The sequence below is a fragment of the Cibotium barometz genome, chromosome 42 (assembly GCF_041138505.1).
Source record: "Cibotium barometz isolate CiBa-2024 chromosome 42, ASM4113850v1, whole genome shotgun sequence".
NCBI lineage: Eukaryota > Viridiplantae > Streptophyta > Polypodiopsida > Cyatheales > Cibotiaceae > Cibotium > Cibotium barometz.
This window is the reverse complement of record NC_141087.1, coordinates 17072485-17091004: the sequence shown is the minus strand read 5'-3', so window position 1 is coordinate 17091004 and position 18520 is coordinate 17072485. Positions and strand designations below refer to the sequence as shown.

The 18520-nt window shown below is 36.3% G+C and overlaps 1 protein-coding gene across 1 annotated transcript; it reads right to left on the bottom strand.

The window, feature by feature from the left end:
- Window positions 1-8772: 8772 nt before the first annotated feature.
- LOC147614227 (amino acid permease 4-like) lies at window positions 8773-11889 on the bottom strand. Its single transcript, XM_086780773.1, has 7 exons — window positions 11686-11889; window positions 11335-11574; window positions 10967-11060; window positions 10458-10672; window positions 10187-10338; window positions 9671-9898; window positions 8773-9442 (listed from the first exon to the last, which is right to left on the bottom strand). Exons 1-7 carry the CDS (start codon window positions 11804-11806, stop codon window positions 9026-9028), a joined length of 1467 nt encoding a protein of 488 aa, XP_086636899.1. The 5' UTR covers window positions 11807-11889; the 3' UTR covers window positions 8773-9025.
- Window positions 11890-18520: the final 6631 nt, after the last annotated feature.

Sequence of the window (18520 nt, the reverse complement as noted above, 5' to 3'; positions counted from 1 at the left end):
TGGATTAATGTGGAACAATGTGGAAAGATGAGAGTTTGTTATAGAAACTGTATTTATGACCTATTTTTAAATGATTGTTTTACGTCAAGAATGCTGGAGAAGCATTTTGATCGTCTTGTGAATGAGGTCATGGGAGACCTAACTGCTAAAGTTGCAACAGCTGACGGGAGGACGTCTCGTGTAGCAAGGTCGGTCGAGATCTTGACCAGCCTCGGTTCAATTTAAATGGTGAGCTTTCGGTACGGTGGATGAGGGACTAAGGAAGTGGCCTATGAGTGAAGCACTAGGTGACCTGCAAAGGATCCTAGAGGGTGCTGACCATACGGTGCTCGAGCTCTGGGTCGCCAAAGATACCCACATGTACATCGTGGAAGATATTGGAACAAAGAGTAAGAGTTGTTTTCTGAATTCAGGTATGGATTTGATTGATTGACCTTGCTGGTCCTCCAACGGATGAGTCCATGGCTCTTTTATATGGATCTGTTGGTTGATCTTGCTGATCTTTAATGGAGATTCCATTTTGATTTTTATAAGTGAATATATTGCCAGGTACTATGAGCTAGGGACTATCGAAAAGCCCCCTGAGTGGACAGGTGGTGAGCGTTCTGGTTGCCAATGATGCCATAGGTACACCGATGAAGAAAAAATTGGAAATTAGGATTCAGCTGGACATTTTGGAGGATTATGATCAGTGTTACTATAGTTTCATTAAAAGATTATTTTAAAGACAGTTGAATCTGTGAAAAAGGCAATTTTATATTGGGTGTGTAAGTGGTGTGACTAGTTTTAAGTTTGCATGAATATCTAGCTAGGGGACCTGGAACTCTTTTCCCTGGTACCCGGAACAAAACCTAACCAAATTCTTAAATGGATCCCATCACTACAGTGGTTGGGTGGTTGGCTAACCCACGGGACTAGATGGGGTTAGGCTGGACTGATGGATCCCTAAAATGAGACTCAATTCGGTTATGGTACGATAGATGAAGTAAATCTCGAATAAAATTTGTTCTATGGAAAATAATCAACGGCTGTGCCTCTCAATGAGGAATAAAGCGTTGGTCTCTATGATCCAAGTGCAAGTCTTTTCCTTGATCTGACTATGGGACTTACGGGTTCGGTCTCAAATTAGTTTAGTTAGTTAAGGGTCTTGACTACGTTAGAGTAAAGATTTATTCTGGAGGAATCGCCCGTGCTTTCCGGGCGAGGGAAGTTTTTACGGGTTCGATTTTGGAAGAACCGATGGATTAGTCTCTTGTTCGGATATCTGTGGGCGAGGCCCCGAGTGAAGGATCCCGTCCCGCGCAAGAAGTGCTACTTCCGCTGCTAGCACCCCTAAATTCGTTGCGCGGAGGGGACAAGGATCTTTCAATGTATATGCTTGTAAGCTTATGCATAGGCTCTATATATAGGCTTGCATAAAACTTATGCATAAATCCTATGCATAGGCCTACATAAAGCTTATGAATAGGCTTGCAAGCTTTATACATAGGCTTGCAAGTTTCATGTATAGGCTTGCATATAAAGCTTATGCATAGGCTCTATGTATAGGCTTGAATAAAGCTCTATGTATAGGCTTTCATAGGCTCTATGTATAGGCTTGAATAAAGCTCTATGTATAGGCTTGAATAAAGCTTATGTATAGGCTCTATGTATAGGCTTGAATAAAGCTCTATGTATAGGCTTTCATAGGCTCTATGTATAGGCTTGCATAAAGCTCTATGCATAGGCTTGCATAAAGCCTATGCATAGAGCTTGCATGAAGCTTTATCCCCATGAAGCTTGCATAAAGCTTTATGCATAGAGCTTTCATAAAGCTTCATCCCTTTCTTCTTTAATCTCTCAAGCTTTCATGGAAAGATTCATCCATTCTTTAAGGTGAGCTTTTCTCTTACTTCCCCTCTATTTCCTTTCTCTTTCTCCTCTCTCTTTGCCTTGCCCTAACCCTAGCTTCTACATAGAAGTGCCAATATAGATCTTTGATGAAGAGCTCTCCATCAAAGCTCTCTATTAGGCTTTCTATTTAGAAGAAAGGGTTAGGGTTTCAGAAACCACAAGTTTTCTATTAAGTTTGTATGAGGGTTAGGGTTAAAGAGATTCACCTTGTTCTTCTCCTCTTGCTTTATCATATGTTAAAATGTAGTATACTTTCTAACTTTTTTTTTTATAATGAGATTTTGTAGGCTTATTGAAGTCAACAATCCTAGCTTCTTGAGGCAATGTATGCATAGAGCCATCTAGCTCTCTAAGCTCACAATGCATGCATTGGGAACTCCATGCATACATAGAGTGCTCAATGCATGCATAGTGCTCTCAATACATGCATAGAGATCGCAATTCTCTCAATGCATGCATAGAACATGCATAGAGCTCTCAAAGCATGCACAAAGCTCTTTAGACTTTATGCAAGCTTTATTAAATATTCTACTAAATCACTTTGTTTAATCGTATGTTTTGTAGGTCTTGCACTAATCCTATCCTTCGGCTTCACAAAAAGAGGTAAGCCCTCTTTTTTGTGTAATGGTTTATGCAAGATCTATGTTTATTGCACCCTTGTCTTCTAAGTTTAGGTTTAGTTTTATTGCACCCTCTATGCATACGCTTGCAAGCTTTACGCATAGGCTTGCATAAAGCCTATGCATAAGCTTTATATAAAAAGCCTATGCACAAAGCCTATGCAAAAATCCTACGCATAAAGCCTATGCATAGGCTTGCAAGATTTATGCAAAGGCTTGCATAAAGCTCTATGTATAGGCTTACAATCTTATGCATAGGCCCGCTTAAATCTCTATGTATAGGCTCTATGCATAGGCTTGCAAGCTTTATGCATGGGCTTGCATAAAGCTCTCTGTATAAAGCTTATGCATAGGCCTACAAGATTTATGCATAGGCTCACATAAATCTCTATGCATAGGCTTGCATAAATCTCTATGCATAGGCTTGCATAAAGCCTATGCATAAGCTTTATACAAAAAGCCTACGCACAAAGCCTATGCAAAAATCCTATACGCATAAAGCCTATGCATAGGCTTGCAAGATTCATGCAAAGGCTTGCAAGATTCATGCAAAGGCTTGCATAAAGCTCTACGTATAGGCTTATAATCTTATGCATAGGCCCACATAAATCTCTATGTATAGGCTCTATGCATAGGCTTGCATAAAACTTATGCATAGGCTTGCATAAAGCTCTCTGTATAAAGCCTATGCATAGGCCTACAAGATTTACGCATAGGCTCACATAAATCTCTACGGATAGGCTTGCATAAATATCTACGCATAGGCTTGCATAAATCTCTATGCATATGCTTGCATAAAGCTTTATGCATAGGCTCTATGCATAGGCTTGAAGACCGTATTAGGGTATTATGGGAAAAATCCCGCATTATGGGAATTTTGAAATTGAGAGGTTTCATGTATTATGGGAATTTCCCACTTAATGTGGGAAAACTTATTGTGGAATTTCTTAATATAGAATGGAGGAAGGTAGTGTTGATAATCACCGTTCAAACCAAAAAAGTGGTATTAGTATTTGTGCATAAACATATTTGAAAGGAGTTTGATAATCATGTAGGAAGGTGGTGTTGATAAACACCATTAATAAGAAAATGGTATTTGTTTCTTTGCAAGGACCTGTACCAATTGAGTTGTACACTGCACAAAATTTATGAAACAATTGAACAAATAAGATAGAAACATTATTATATCAAAAAAATGTAGGAGGCACAAAGAAAAATTTCATTCAATAAGTGAAAATAAAAAATAAAGAAGATACCAAAGTACATCTCTTTTGGATATTAGAGTTATAACCTAAAAATCCACATTGTCAATATTGAATCTACAAATGCTACTCCTCATTGAAGGAACCATCAATATGAGCTTCATCCTCACAAGCCAAGCATAAGCATGCTTTTGCTTTACGGGCTTCGGTATCTTGATTCTTTTGTATGGTGGTGGATTCCTTGGTTTCCACGACCAAAGAATTGCATCAGCATTTTTCCATACTTGTTGTTCTGCCTCATTAATTTGCCAATATCCCTTCCAACAATCAGCATAAGCTTGAGCATCTATCAAACCTTTCTTCCTTGCACAAGAGTTTCTTGTAATTTGGTGATGTAGGCTCATCATCAATATCCGATTCAGCCATAGCAAGCCAAACTGGATAGATGTTTGTGTCATCTAGGTGTAGCATGACAAAGTGTCCTTGCTGCACATGTAGCATAGGGTTAAATGCCTCCCTTGGTTTATCCCATGCAGGCCCACAATAATGATCATTATGTTCTTCAATACCTAAGAATCTTTGTGCCTGCAATTGTTCAACATTCATATCATCTAAATGATGGGACCCTTCAGATTTTGGCCAAAAATCTGTGTACTTTCTTGCCTTTGATTGTATTGCTTTTCCAAGCTCTTCGATTACATTACTCTAATAATCTATCACGGGCCTATAATATCTTGGCACAAATGAACCATTACTTAGATTCTGCCAAAATTTAATGTAACCCTTCAATCCTGATATTACTTCTGCATGCATATTTATATGCTCGGCCATTGGTAGTAGAGGTGGATCTCCTTTTGGTAACCCTGGTTTACCTTCACTGTCTGTCTTCCAACTGAGACGGATACTTCCACTCCAATTACGAATAGCTACATGTGCCTTAAATTGCATTACCGGTGTGTCTCCTTCCATGAAGAACCTGAATAGAAGTGGTTTGGAGTGACCTATAAGTGCTTCTTGCCCATCACAAATGTAGCCATCACAATATGCCTTGAAGTCAGGGACCTCTGTAAGCAAGAAGGGAGCTGGAGAAGAAGTTGAGCTGGTTCTTAAAGTATCCATCAAATGTGGTAAAGTAAAGGTTTGCCCCACTCTTAATTTCTCTAAAAACCTACTAAACATGGCATCTATATCCTCATGTGTATGTCCGACCATTAGAAATCCCAACTGTACAGTTTTGAAAGCACCCCGTGCAACAAGCAATGACAAATAGGCAAATAAGTACCGATTTTTATTTTCTCCAGCACAATTATCTAGTTATAGCAACAAGTTTTCTGGCAACTTGCGAAACGAGGAAACCCAATTCATTGTGTCTCCCTGATTTATACATGGTTCAACAATGGGATCTTTACCATTACTCATATTGTGGTTGTCTAAGCTATCCTTGAATTTAAAGCATGTAGAAGTGAAACATTGCTCCTTGGAAGCCCATTTGTTACTAGATCACCAAGAGGATGCTTATCTATCCTCTCTAGGTTATGTAAACAACTTGCAATTGAGCCAATTGTTAGATTGGGATCAGATGGCCATAAACCATTCAAAATAAAGTGTCCATAATGACCTTCTGCATGTCCATGAGTGATCATACCAATCAATGCAATTGGTAAATTATATCCCGAATCCACACCCTTGGGAAGGACCCGTAGTCTGGGAATGGCTGTTTTCTTTTGATCCATCTTGTCATGGATGATGCATACATACTTTTGTGGTTGGGTTTCTGAAAATATGCGCCATGCATAGTATAAGCTCGTGCAACTTTGTTGTTGTTGCATGTGAATATCTCTTTCACTGAGGAGCCTTGCTCTTTCTTCTAGACTAGGTTTGGCTTCTAGTTTTGCCTTGAGACCACTACACAAGGTGCACTTGGAGAACTCACTTGCCTTTGTTAGGGACACTTGTGGGTACTCTTTATTCCAAATTCTACTAAACGATGACTTTGATAGCCTCTTCTCATGTCCCAACTGCTCAAGTGTTGCGTTGATTTCATTTAAAATGTCAACTTGCTTGAATATTGATGGAATCGACAACCTGGTTTCCCTTGAGCCATCTAGCATTGTTCTACTTTTGTGTGGCGTAGGCTCAGAGTTCATGTTCACAAATTCATCAAGTAGTGCTCTTGCCTCACTAGTATGTTGTAGGCCTCTCCTCAATACCCCTGTGTTTCCATGCAGATATTGACACACACCGGACTCAAACTTTTCCTTGTAACGGTAAAAGGATGTCTTTGGTATACCATGCATCTCATACCATGCTCTGCAACAAACAATCACCCCATTTAACCTAAATTCATATTTAATTTTTTGAGCTAAATCATGATGCCAAGCTGTAGAAAGCACATCATATACATAATTTGTACGAGACTCCTGAGATTGTCCCCAAAAGTCTTGTCGTATCCTCATTAGTACATCACGATTGATTAGCTGACAACATTTTTTTGCACAACAATCAATGGACTCTTTTGAAATAAAAATAAATTCTTTATGCATCTTTATATGCATAAAATCAAAATTGATGAGAATAACTCTTTTTAAATAAAAATAAATTTATTTATGCATCTTTCTATGCATAAAATCAAAATTAATTAAATTAATGAGAGTAACTCTTTTGAAATAAAAATAAATTTCTTTATGCATCTTGCTATGCATAAAATCAAAATTAATGAGAATAACTCTTTTGAAATAAAAATAACTTTCTTTATGCATCTTTCTATGCATAAAATCAAAATTAATGAGAATAACTCTTTTGAAATAAATATAAATTCTTTATGCATCTTTCAATGCATAAAATCAAAATTTGATGAGAATAACACTTTTGGAATAAAAATAAATTTTTTATGCATCTTTCTATGCATAAAATCAAAATTTGATGAAAGTAACGCTTTTATAATTAAAAAAATTCTTTTATGCATCTATTTAATGAAAGTAATACTTTTATAATAAAAAAAATTCTTTTATGCATCTATTTATGCATAAAAATTAATTTTGATGAAAATAACACTTTTATAATCAAAATATTCCCAATATGCATCTTTCTATGCATAGAAATTAATTCTAATGAAAATAACACTTTTATAATAAAAATATTTCTAATATGCATTTTTCTATGCATAGAATAAAAATAACACTTTTAGAATACACAAGCGGTGGGGATTACTCTTTTTGAATAATAAAAAGATAAAACTTACTTCACCAAATTTAAGAAAATTTTGCCATAACCTCCTTTGTATGGCTGATCATTTTTTAAATTTTTCACTCTAAAATTTACTAGAAATTATCCAAGATGATTTAAGTCATTCTAATCTAATCAATTTCCACTTTATTAAGAGTAAACAATATGAAAAGTTTAATTCCATCAATTTGATTACACATCTAGAATAAAGAAAGGCTAAATTCAATAATGAAGAGAAGGGGGAAAGCCTTTCCAGCAAGGCATAGCATCCATTTTCATTTTAAAGAAAGTAAAAATCAGAAAACCATAAAATAGAATAAGAAAAAGTAGAATTTCTAACTTACTAGGAGTTTTGTGAGCTTTCCTTTGACTTGATGGTTTGAGGGATCTACTCTTGTTTGCAACAAGAGTGGCCACCAATTCTTTTGAAGAGGAAATGGTCAAAAACAAATGAATTATCAATGAATTCACTGTTTTTTGCTGCTCTGGGAGAGGAGTAGAGTAACAGTGCATAAAACACTATTAACCATTTACAAAGAGGGAGGCTTCATTTATAGAAAAAAGTGAGCCTCTAACCAAGCAAACTGATTCTAGAATTTTCTAGATCAGTTTGGTCAATTTTTGACCATTTTTAGGTCAGTTTAGCTTACTTTTTGGATCTAGTTGAAGCAGGAGAGAGGAGAGATGAAAATATCTCATTATTTGTGAGTTTAAAACTCAACCACACATGTGAAATAGGCACCTCCTTCATGAGGGGAATTCCCCACACACTAAGGTGTCAAAAATGCATCATTTCTTCTAAATATCTCTTCTTTTTCAACTAATAACCTTGTTCTTAGTCAACTCTTCATCTTATGTGAGCATTTACTCATTTTTGGGGGATTTTATTTTTTTCTTCCATTTATCCCCTCCCTACATTTGGATTAATCTAATTGGTCCATAGGAACCTAAATTCAAAAATTTCAAAAAATCTGGACCCTTAGGCTAAGGTCCTTTTTACCTGATTTCAATTTATTCCAATTGCACATTGAAAATTTCTTTTTGAATATCTGTTTCAAGGGAAACCATTTTAGACACTAGGAGGATTTTTATATCTAAAAATATCTCAATTTTGAATTACCTCCCTCTAGACATTTTCTCTCTTTAGGCCAAAACAAGGTAAAACAGGATCTTTCTTTTATTTCAGAGAGGGGAATAATTATAAGATCAGAAGGGGAGGTTCTTACACCTGCACACCTCAAAAGCCGGAGGGAGGAATCTTACAGGGGCCCTTACAAAATAGAGCACATCCATCCCTTGTAGAAACATCACAAGGGTGGAGCATTGAGCAAATGCTTTTCTAACAGATTCTTCACCTTTACACTTCTTAGAACTTTGCTATTCTAAAAAGAAACACTTTTCAAAATTTTAATTTTTACTTTTCTACACATTTAAATTGATAATAATTTTCTAAAAGCACACTATGTGATATGTATTGTTTTATTAGAGAAATTTTAAAAAACATGCTTAAATAAAATAGGTTATTTCTTTTTTCTTTTCTCTTCTCTTCTCTTCTCTCTCTCTCTCTCTCTCTCTCTCTCTCTCTCTCTCTCTCTCTCTCTCATGCGTGTGTATGTTTTTTTCTTTATAAATTAAAATAAAAACCTCTAAAATAAGATCAATTTTAAGTTAGGTGCTTAGTTTTAAATCCTTATTTCAAAATAATAATTGATTAAAATGACATTCTTTACTTAATCATCAAATATTAAAGAAACTTTAGCAAAGGAACTATTTTCCTTTATAAAACATTTGGTAAAATTTTCATTTCTTGAGTTAGTTATGATACCAAAGCCTTAAGGCAACACTTTTCATATCATTAGTGAGACTTTTGTAAAAATGTTGCTTAATACATTGCCACATTTTGATATCCCTCAACCATATCTACATAAGCACTATAAGGGGGGAAAACATTTTGGATATTTTATCATCTAATTTATGAGGTCAAGAGAGATCAAGTCGAGGGAGCAACTACCTTTACACTCTTTCTTAAAACTTATTCAATGAGAGATCACCATGAAGCAATCTAGATCTCAATTAGGAGTATGTTTAAAAGGGTTTGTACCTTTGGAGGTCCTCTATCACACTTTGCATAGATCCTACAAGAGCTGCTAAGGAGACGACTAGGCATACAAAAGTAAGTGCTTGAAGAAGAGACCATTTGAGACTCCACCTTTTTGTCTTGGATTGAGAGATGTACATTTGGATGGGGAAGTAAATGGTAAGAGGCCAAAAAGATAAAGCTCCTATTATGCCAAGTATGTCATTGAAGAAAGGAATAATCATAGCAACTAATGTGATGAAGAACACAAAGGTTGTCCTCCACACTAGTTTGAAGAAGTTAATATGGTATATGCCTCGAAAAATTGGAATGATTATCTTATAGGACTTGTGGATCAAGGGGTTCTTAGGGAAGTGAAGGGAGGCATATCCTTCAAAAAAGGCAAATAGGGGTTGGGAAAAGACCTACACATGAAAAGTAAGCAAAGAGTTAGAAGTATCTTAGGCATTGATGATTAAGAAAAGTTTATAAATATTGGATTAATTTTATTTCCATGTGAAATAAAATTAGATAAATAAACTTATCTCACATAATTTAGCAAAAATCAATAAATGGCATGCATAACAATGCATTAGAGTAAATGATAAATGCAATAAGCTTAATTGAGATCTAAACAAAGATGAGAAAGAGACCTGAAATGCTCCCACTAGGTGTACAACTACACAAGCATTTGCAATATCAACAAGCCAATATGGCTCATAATAGCCAAATCCTGTGAGGAGATTCCCAGGGGCCTCATTTCCAAAGCCAGCATAGCCAACACAACCACAAAGCATGTAGAAGATGGTGGTGGTGGAGACTCCTAAGAGGTTAGCCTTCTTCATTGTTTGGCACTCCTTTGGAGGAGAGCAAATTGTATCCTACATAGATCAATCCACCCTTGATTCGATGTGACTTTTATAATATCACTTTAAATTAAAAGATCAAAATAAATCTCAAAACACATAAATCAATCCATCCTTGTTTCAATGCAACTTTTATAATATCACTTCAAATTAAAAGCTTAAAATAAATTTCAAAATACATAAATCAATCCATCCTTAATTCAATGTGGCTTTTATATATCACTTCAAATTAAAAGCTCAAAAATCTCAAAATAATATTTGAGTGACATTCGCATCAATAGGTGGTAAAATTTAAAGGTATACCTGTATCTCGATGAGGATATTAGAGTAGGAATAGGCAAAAGCAATGTTTCCTATTGCTTGAAAAATAAGCCATACGCTGTTTGTGTTGTGAACTATATAGTTGTCATTAGAGTAAATTAAACCGCCAAGTGTGCCATGTGAATGGCCCCTCTCTGCACATTGAATCATATCACACAATGAGATTATTGAGAGAGAGAGAGAGAGAGAGAGAGAGAGAGAGAGAGAGAGAGAGAGAGAGAGAGAGAGAGAGAGAGAGAGAGAGAGAATTTACCTATGGCTTTTCCTATTCCAAGCCCGACTGCAATTGAAGAGTATGAAAATGACATCACAGTTGCAACTATGGAAAGCCACCAAATCTTGCTAAAGTTAGGGATTTGGGATAGGAAAACTTGCATCAACCCAAACAATATTATGTAAGGGTAGGTTAAAGCATGACAAGATGATTGGTGCCCATGTACATGGAAACAATCAGACCTTCTAATGGCCCTGAGGATAAAAAAATAATATAGTTTAGAGGAGCAACGTGAATGGAAATGACTTACTATCTATCAATGAGTCAAAACACATATGTAAAGAATCTCTCTCTCTCTCTCTCTCTCTCTCTCTCTCTCTCTCTCTCTACACACACACACACACACACACACACACACACACACACATGCACACACATGCAAGCACACACACACACACATGCGTGTGCATGTGCACATGTATGTAAAACATCTCATCCCGATTGGACTTTTTATTGGGGCATCAATTAGAAGAGAGTATGGCACTTACACCATGCTAATGGAGGCTGTGATTGTATAACCAATTGTAATGCCAACCAAGCTGCCATATTGTGCGATTGCACATAACTTAGTTTGTGTTTCTCCTGGCCAAATGTGCATGGAAACCCATGTTAAACTCTGAGATGAACGAGACAACCACGATTCTATGTGAGCAAAAAAAAATGTGATAACATTTAATGTTTTGTATACTAGGGTATAAGTTAACAACATTACAACTAATGAGCATTTTGTGAAGTGAGAGAATCACTGATACAAGGGTATAAGTTAATAATATTACAACTAATAAGCATTTTGGGAAGTGAGAGAATATGTTGTGGTATTATAGAGAGGGCAATTGAGAAGGGAGTGTAGCATTACCCAAGGTGGACCTCACGGCCTCCATGTAGGTGTGGTTGCGCTTCCCTGATGATCCATTAGGAGAGGTTGATCTGTAGCAGTCGGCGAGGAGAAGAGAGGTGAAGTAGGTGACGAGCGCAAAGGCCAGGAGGACGGTAGGGCCCGCCACCCAGCCCAGCTTGGCCATGCTCCATGCAAGCGACAGCACGCCCGACCCGATCACGGCCGTCACGATGTGGGCGGAGGCCGTCCAGAGCGTCCCTGTATGAAACCAAACAGGGCGCAAGCAATGAGGGTTGCTTCTACGTACAGACACAGAACCTTGTTGTTGCAGGAATTCACACGAGAACACTGATCAAAGGGAGCTTTTACCTGTCCTCTTTGGCCGCCCATCATCTTCTTCATTATTATCACCACCATGTAAGAAGCCAGCAGGTGCTGGCAAGCCAGCTTCTTCAAGCGGGGCGATATGTGCGTGCAAGCAAGGGTCCATAGTCTGCAAATCAGCTTAGCTGCTGGTTGGTGAAGATGCTATTAGGGGGCTCTCCTGCTACTACTAGAAGCTCATAAGTAGCTTCAATTCTAGCACTACTTATAACACCATTAGCTTTACAAGAATCAAATAATTGCAGCAAGTGCGCTCTACCAAGGACTCGAACATAATCACGACTGTTGGATTGTCTTTATATTCTCTCTTTTCTTCTTTTTTTTTGGGGGGGGGGGGGGAAGTACATATATTGAGTATTAACCAAGGAAAACCTTTACCAAAAGTTCTGAGAGAGGCCCTTGGCCATATCCCATATCAAGATCTTTCACATTACACTTTTTCTCACATCCATTGGGTTCTTTATAAATTCTAACAACATCCCCCAAAAATTCAATAAGCCTTCTTGCTAAAGTTACAAGGTTTAGCTTCCAAAGGAGATCTCTAGAGGATCTTATTCTTTTGCCCCATGAATTTACAACACTGTGCACAAATCCATCAACATTATATGGCAACTACTCAGCAAAACCCTTTCTTACAACTTGCACTTTCGATCATGCTATCTTGCACCATGCATCTTGAAAGTGGAGGGGAGGGATTGTGGGGTAGAGGGTAAGCTCATGGTTGAGGTGGTCAAACACATGGATGCATCATGTGGAACTCCACTTTTGTTGCATTGTTATTGTATTATTCACACATTCTTTTTGAAAACAGACTCGCTTTTATACCTTGACAAGTCAAATCAAATGAGTTTGTCTTCACATGATAATTTGTCAAGTTCATTTCACAAAACTTTCTTGATAAAATGGGTACTTTAAAAGCTACAAATACCTTTTTGTGTTTAAGGACCCCTTCACTTCTAGGTATAAGAGCTATATCATTTCGTGATATAAAATGGGCACTTAAAGAGATACATCCTTTCATCTTTAAGGACCCCTTCAATCATCCTTCAATTGCAATTGCTAGCCATGTACTTTTCCGTGTGGACATGGTTGGGTGCTTGCACCTTAAGTGCCATGCTTTGAAAGTAGGCAGGCATTCACACCTATAATTGTGATCCAATGCTGCGAGACTCCTTAGAGTCTTTGTGCATAAATCTAGCATGAAATGGAAGCAAGCAACTTGTACAAGTTAAATAATTTGTAATATAAATGACCCATGACATGGTGGCTATGTGAACTATTCTGCCTACCCATTCATCTCATGTCTGAAGGTAGTCCATGGCGGCCATTGCTTCTTCACCAATTTATATAATAAACAACCCATAATATGGTAGTTATGTGAACTATTCTACCTAGCTATTCATCTAATATGTGAAGGTAGTCCCAATGATTAGCAACACTTCCATTTGCATAGTGCATTAAATCCTTCTTAGTCCATCATTGATTGTTGCACATAAATTTCCAAAATTATGAGCTTGGAGATGAACAATATTCCCAAAAGTAGGTTAGGCTTGGCATGATAGACTGTTTATTGCCGACACATCACCCAGTGTGTAGAATACCATAAGTATGTTGCCATATGCTATAGTTTTGTTTCACTTAGGATGGCCCCAAACTTTGACAAATATAATATCTTTGCAACTTTTGAGAGGTTTCAATTTCATCATTCAACTTGACTATTCTAGACTACTGTGATAGAAAGTTTGAGACAAATTGTGAAACTCATATATGAATTAAAGCCCAATGGTTACTCACACTAAAGTCCAAAAAATAAAATAGTAAAATTAAAAAAGCTCCAAGGCTCCTTGGGTGAAAACCTTTAAATTGCTTACCTTTTCTAAGCGATTTAGTGTTGTTTGGAATCTAGATGGTTATATTGGATGATGAAGAATTTAGATATATGTCTTTGACACATGCATAATCTAGATTGCTTGAGTAAGTGGGACCTACCTCACCCATTATTAAAGGAAAAGTGTAATGAAAGATTGGACTAGCTAACCTCCTTCCACAATGATTTCATTTCTCTAAAAGATGTCTTTGGATCTTTTTACTAATATGACTTTTATGGAAAGATAATCTAATGTGGACTTTTTTTCTCATGTTCTCTTTTCTTAGGGATTTGTAGTACACTCATCCATGGTGCGATAGGTCCACCAATTTTCTTCATGGACATTATGATTCTTTCATTTTAAAAATGTGCTTTAGTCTAGATCCTCTTGATAAAAGATATTATAGTATTTTGAGTGGAGGAATTTTATTTTGGATATTAAAGGGAATATTTATTTTTATGCCCCCTCCTCTCTCTCTCTCTCTCTCTCTCTCTCTCTCTCTCTCTCTCTCTCTCTCTCTCTCTCTCTCTCTCTCTCTCTCTCTCTCTCTCTGTGTGTGTTGTGCACACACACACATAAATTACAAAAAAAATACACACACACACGATCACAACACCATCTTTCCTTGTCCTTTCACTTTTAGAAATTAAAAAACAAAGAGGAAAGATCATTCAATAAGAATTCTTCTCTTGATGCATTTTTAGTTTGTGGCATATAGTTCACGGCCAATTGTCTATGCTCAGCAAAGCTTTTTTATTAAGAACATGTTTATCACGTGACATGTTTTGTAAGATATTCTAGACCATTCCTTGAAGATTCCAATTAATATTAGGTGACTTTATGACCATTTAAAGTACGATATTTGTCTTGTGAGAAATTATACTTAAGCTAAAAAGTAAATAATAGTTTATTTTTATTAAAAATCCAAGATTTTACCTCAATCAATGGAGTTTAATAGTTTTAAAATTTATCAACATTCAAATATAATCTCAAATAATTTATGGCTCTTCAAAAAATAAAGAGAGATTAAAGTTTTACTGAACTTTATCTATGATAACTTCAAAGTATACTCATCCCTACTATTTTATATTTAATGTCACGTCTTGTTGGTGGTTCTTTGTTGAAAGACTCTTTAAGCCTAGAATAAGTCAAGATTAGACTACGTTATGTATAGGAAAAGTTTTATTATGTATTTTAGAGACATTGTACATAAATTTAACAATGAGAACATTACAAACATGTGATATTTAAAAAACTTATTTAGTGTTAATTAGAGAATTGCTCAAGGTCCACTACCTAAGCATCAGGGAGCCTTGGAAGTCCTTGAAAGGGCCTCCTAAGAAAATTCTTAGATTTAGCTTTGGATGTCAAGGTGGAAATTTAAGTATGTTTTTTAAGCTATAAAGTAGGCTTGTAATATCTTGGTAGTAGGCCATGCCCGAAATAGTTTATTAATGAAACTTCAATGAAATTATCATGGATATTCTCCTTAATGGGAATTTGTGAACATAAATGAAATGTTCAAGTAATTATGACATTTTCTCTCTAAACTCAAAATTTAGATTTTATGAAGAAAACATGATTTGACCTCTTGTTCTTATTAGAATAACATTGAATCACAATGTTGTAATGAAGGGATTTTAGTGTGCACATATATATGGGGATGGACCTAGGCACATGGGGGCTCAGGGGCATTTACACATATGTTGTGTTGGGCATATGGGGGGGCTTGGGACTATAAAAGGCACTAGCCCGAGGATATTGTACCTTTTTGATACCTTTTATCATGATATGACATCTTGTCTTCTTGGAGCTTATGCCTGAGCTTCCATTGCCTTCTTGGTTGTTGCCTTAGGCTGGTGACCTACACCCATGCCTATTGCGCGCCTTGATTATTGCCTTAGGATGGTGACCTACACCCATGTTGTCACTTCATGCCTTGAGTGGTCAACTTTCTTGTAGTGGTATCAGAGCTCTGAGCTTAGATCCTTGCTTAGGGAGGGAGGAGTGATTAGATGATAATCATTTTTAAATTATTCTTAATCTAATTTTAAATGCATTTTCTTGATTATGATTAGTGATAATCATTTTTGGATTACTATTAATCCAATTTTTTAGAATGCATTATATTGATCATGATTAGTGTTAATCATTTTCAGAATTGACTCTCTACACAATTTTTAAATTTGCTAATTTCTTGATTTAAGAAGATTAGCAATAAAACCTATTTTAATCATTTTTGAATTTATATTAATCACTATTTTCAGAACCCTAATCCACTTTACAACCTGATTTCTTGAAGTTATTTTACCTTCTTGATCTTTATTTCTTGAATTTTTTTAGATTTTTGAAATTAGAGTTTACAAAAATTTCAACAACCAGTAAATTGACTGATTTCTTGCTTAGGGAGCATATTTTTTCCAAAAATTAAACCTTAGAGCCCTTATTTCTTCAAGAATGAAACCCTAGATTGCCAAATCTTTGAGTTCTTCAAGGAATATTACAAGAAGAAGGTTGTTGCGCAAAATCTTTGTGTAGCATCAAGAAGTGTACAAAAAATTCAGATTGATATGAAAGATTTGGTGCAGAAATTTTAGATTACCGTGCAGAGTTTTCTAGGATGCTGTGCAAAGATTTTGGTTTATGTGCAAACTTTTTGGAGGAGTTTTCAGTTTTCAATTATGCACAATTTTTCAGAGATTTTGTGTGGAATAGTGCAAAGTATTGAAGATTGTGTAGATTTGTCAAAAGAATGCAAAGACAGTGCCGAAATCAAATCTTGAGAAGACAAGACAACAATGAGTGTTCTTGAATAATCTTTTATCTTTTTCACAACTCTACTATTATCTTGCAAGGAAATCAATGCTATGCAAAAGGTTTTTCCATGCAAAGAACAAAACACTTGATTGTAGATAAAATTTGGCAACATTTTTTGTGGTTTATTGCAAATCTTGATATGCCTAGAAGCTACAAGATTGTTAATCTTGCAAGGTTTATTTGAAATGCATAAAAATTTGATGCAAGAGCACCTTGAATAGTTTCTTGGCCAAGAATTGAGCAAACAATACAAGATTAGTACTTATCTTTTGATAAGTGATTAATCTTGGTGAATTCGGCAAAGGTTTGTGTCATATGAAAGGCAGTCTGGTGCATGCAAGATAGTTTCCATGCATCCACGCAAAGATTGGTGAAATGCACGTCAAATTGAGAAGTTTAGTACATTCAAGGCTTGGGGCAAGCAAGAAGACCTAAACATTCACAAACAAGTGGTGTAAAATTCATGCATATATGATAGTCATGACTCTTTCACAAGCATCATTGCCCTTGGTCAGAGGAGGCTCAGCAGTAACATTACTCTAGTGTTTGTGGGCATAGCCATTCTTGAGTTCACTGCTATTACCGAGAGGGCATCAAAGGTTCTTATCAACATCAACAATCCATTTGACCCATGAGGATTGACCAGCCACGTCATCTACATTGGCTCTCTACATTTTCCATTCAGTCCAGATGGTTCGTCCAGATGGTTCGAGTGCCATTTCTTTGGAGTCTACATGGCTTGGATTTCTCTTTTATTCAGGCAGATGCGGTTATATGGATTACTTCATCTTCAAGGAAACATTCGTATTTTTTCCATTTGACCCTGGAGGATACTCGACTAGCCTCATCGTTAGCAGGAGTCATTTATCTTTTCCATTTGATCCCGGGGGTCATGGGATTCATGTATTGGAATTGGTGATCTTGGTCATGTATTTGGTTCTTTGTATATAGCCTTGGTATTTGTTTTGTGCATGACCACCCTTTGATTTCAAGAAATCAATATAGGAGGGGATGGTTTGTAATGAAGGGATTTTAGTGTGCACATACATATGGGGATGGGCCCAGGCACATGGGGGCTTAGGGGTATTTACATATATGTTGTGTAGGGAATATGGGGATTTGGGACTATAAAATGCACTAGCCCTAGGATATTGTACCTTTTTGTCTTCTTAGATCTTATGCCCAAGCTTTCATGGCCTTCTTGGTTGTTGCCTTAGGATGGTGACCTACACCCATGCCTACTCCACGCCTTGAGTATTACCTTAGGATGGTGACCTACACCCATGTTTTCACTCCATGCCTTGAGTCACCAAATTTCTTGCAAATGCATATGTTCTCCCTATATAGAAAACTCATATTACCTCAATATGAAAGCAGCATAATCAACCTAATCAACTATTAATTCATCCTCAAAAAATGTTGTTCATATTCACTTAGCATGAGAATAATGAAATGATTTATTTTAAAACTCAAAATTTAAATTTGATGAAGGAAAAAATGATCCCTCCTTTCTCTAATTATTCTTATTAAATAGCACCCACAACATGTATATTATCCTATATAGGAAACTCATGTTATCTTAATTTAGAATCATTATAATTAACAACCCAATAAACTATTGATTCAAAGTATAGCAAGGGAGTCCTAAAAAAAGGTGCTTCCCTAGCAGCAGCAGGGTGTGCTAAAGACATTGACCAATTTAGAACACTTGAGCCTTGTAGGATAGAGAGAAGGAGAGGAGAGTGTAATGGTCTTACTAGTTTGCCATTAGGGAAAAAGGGAGCTCATTTTGGGGCCCTGTAAGAAATTCACTATTTTTCGATTTATTTCTCTCCTAAAAGACCTCAAAAATAATAAAATATGGAAACGTGGCTCAGAACTGTCAGTAAGAACTACCGAACTATCAGTAACATAATCTTTTGTCTAACTAACACGATTTTGCATTAAATATCTCCTTAATTTTTTTTGTTTCTTGAAGATTCCGCATCTCTTTTGACGACGTGTGCAGGCCTCTCATAAAGGATTCATCACTGAACTTAATGATTGTATGGATACCGCCACGCTTCCACGATTCATGTTACAAAAAGACTATGAGATTGACAAGCAAACTTTGCAACCTCAGAAGCACAAAAATG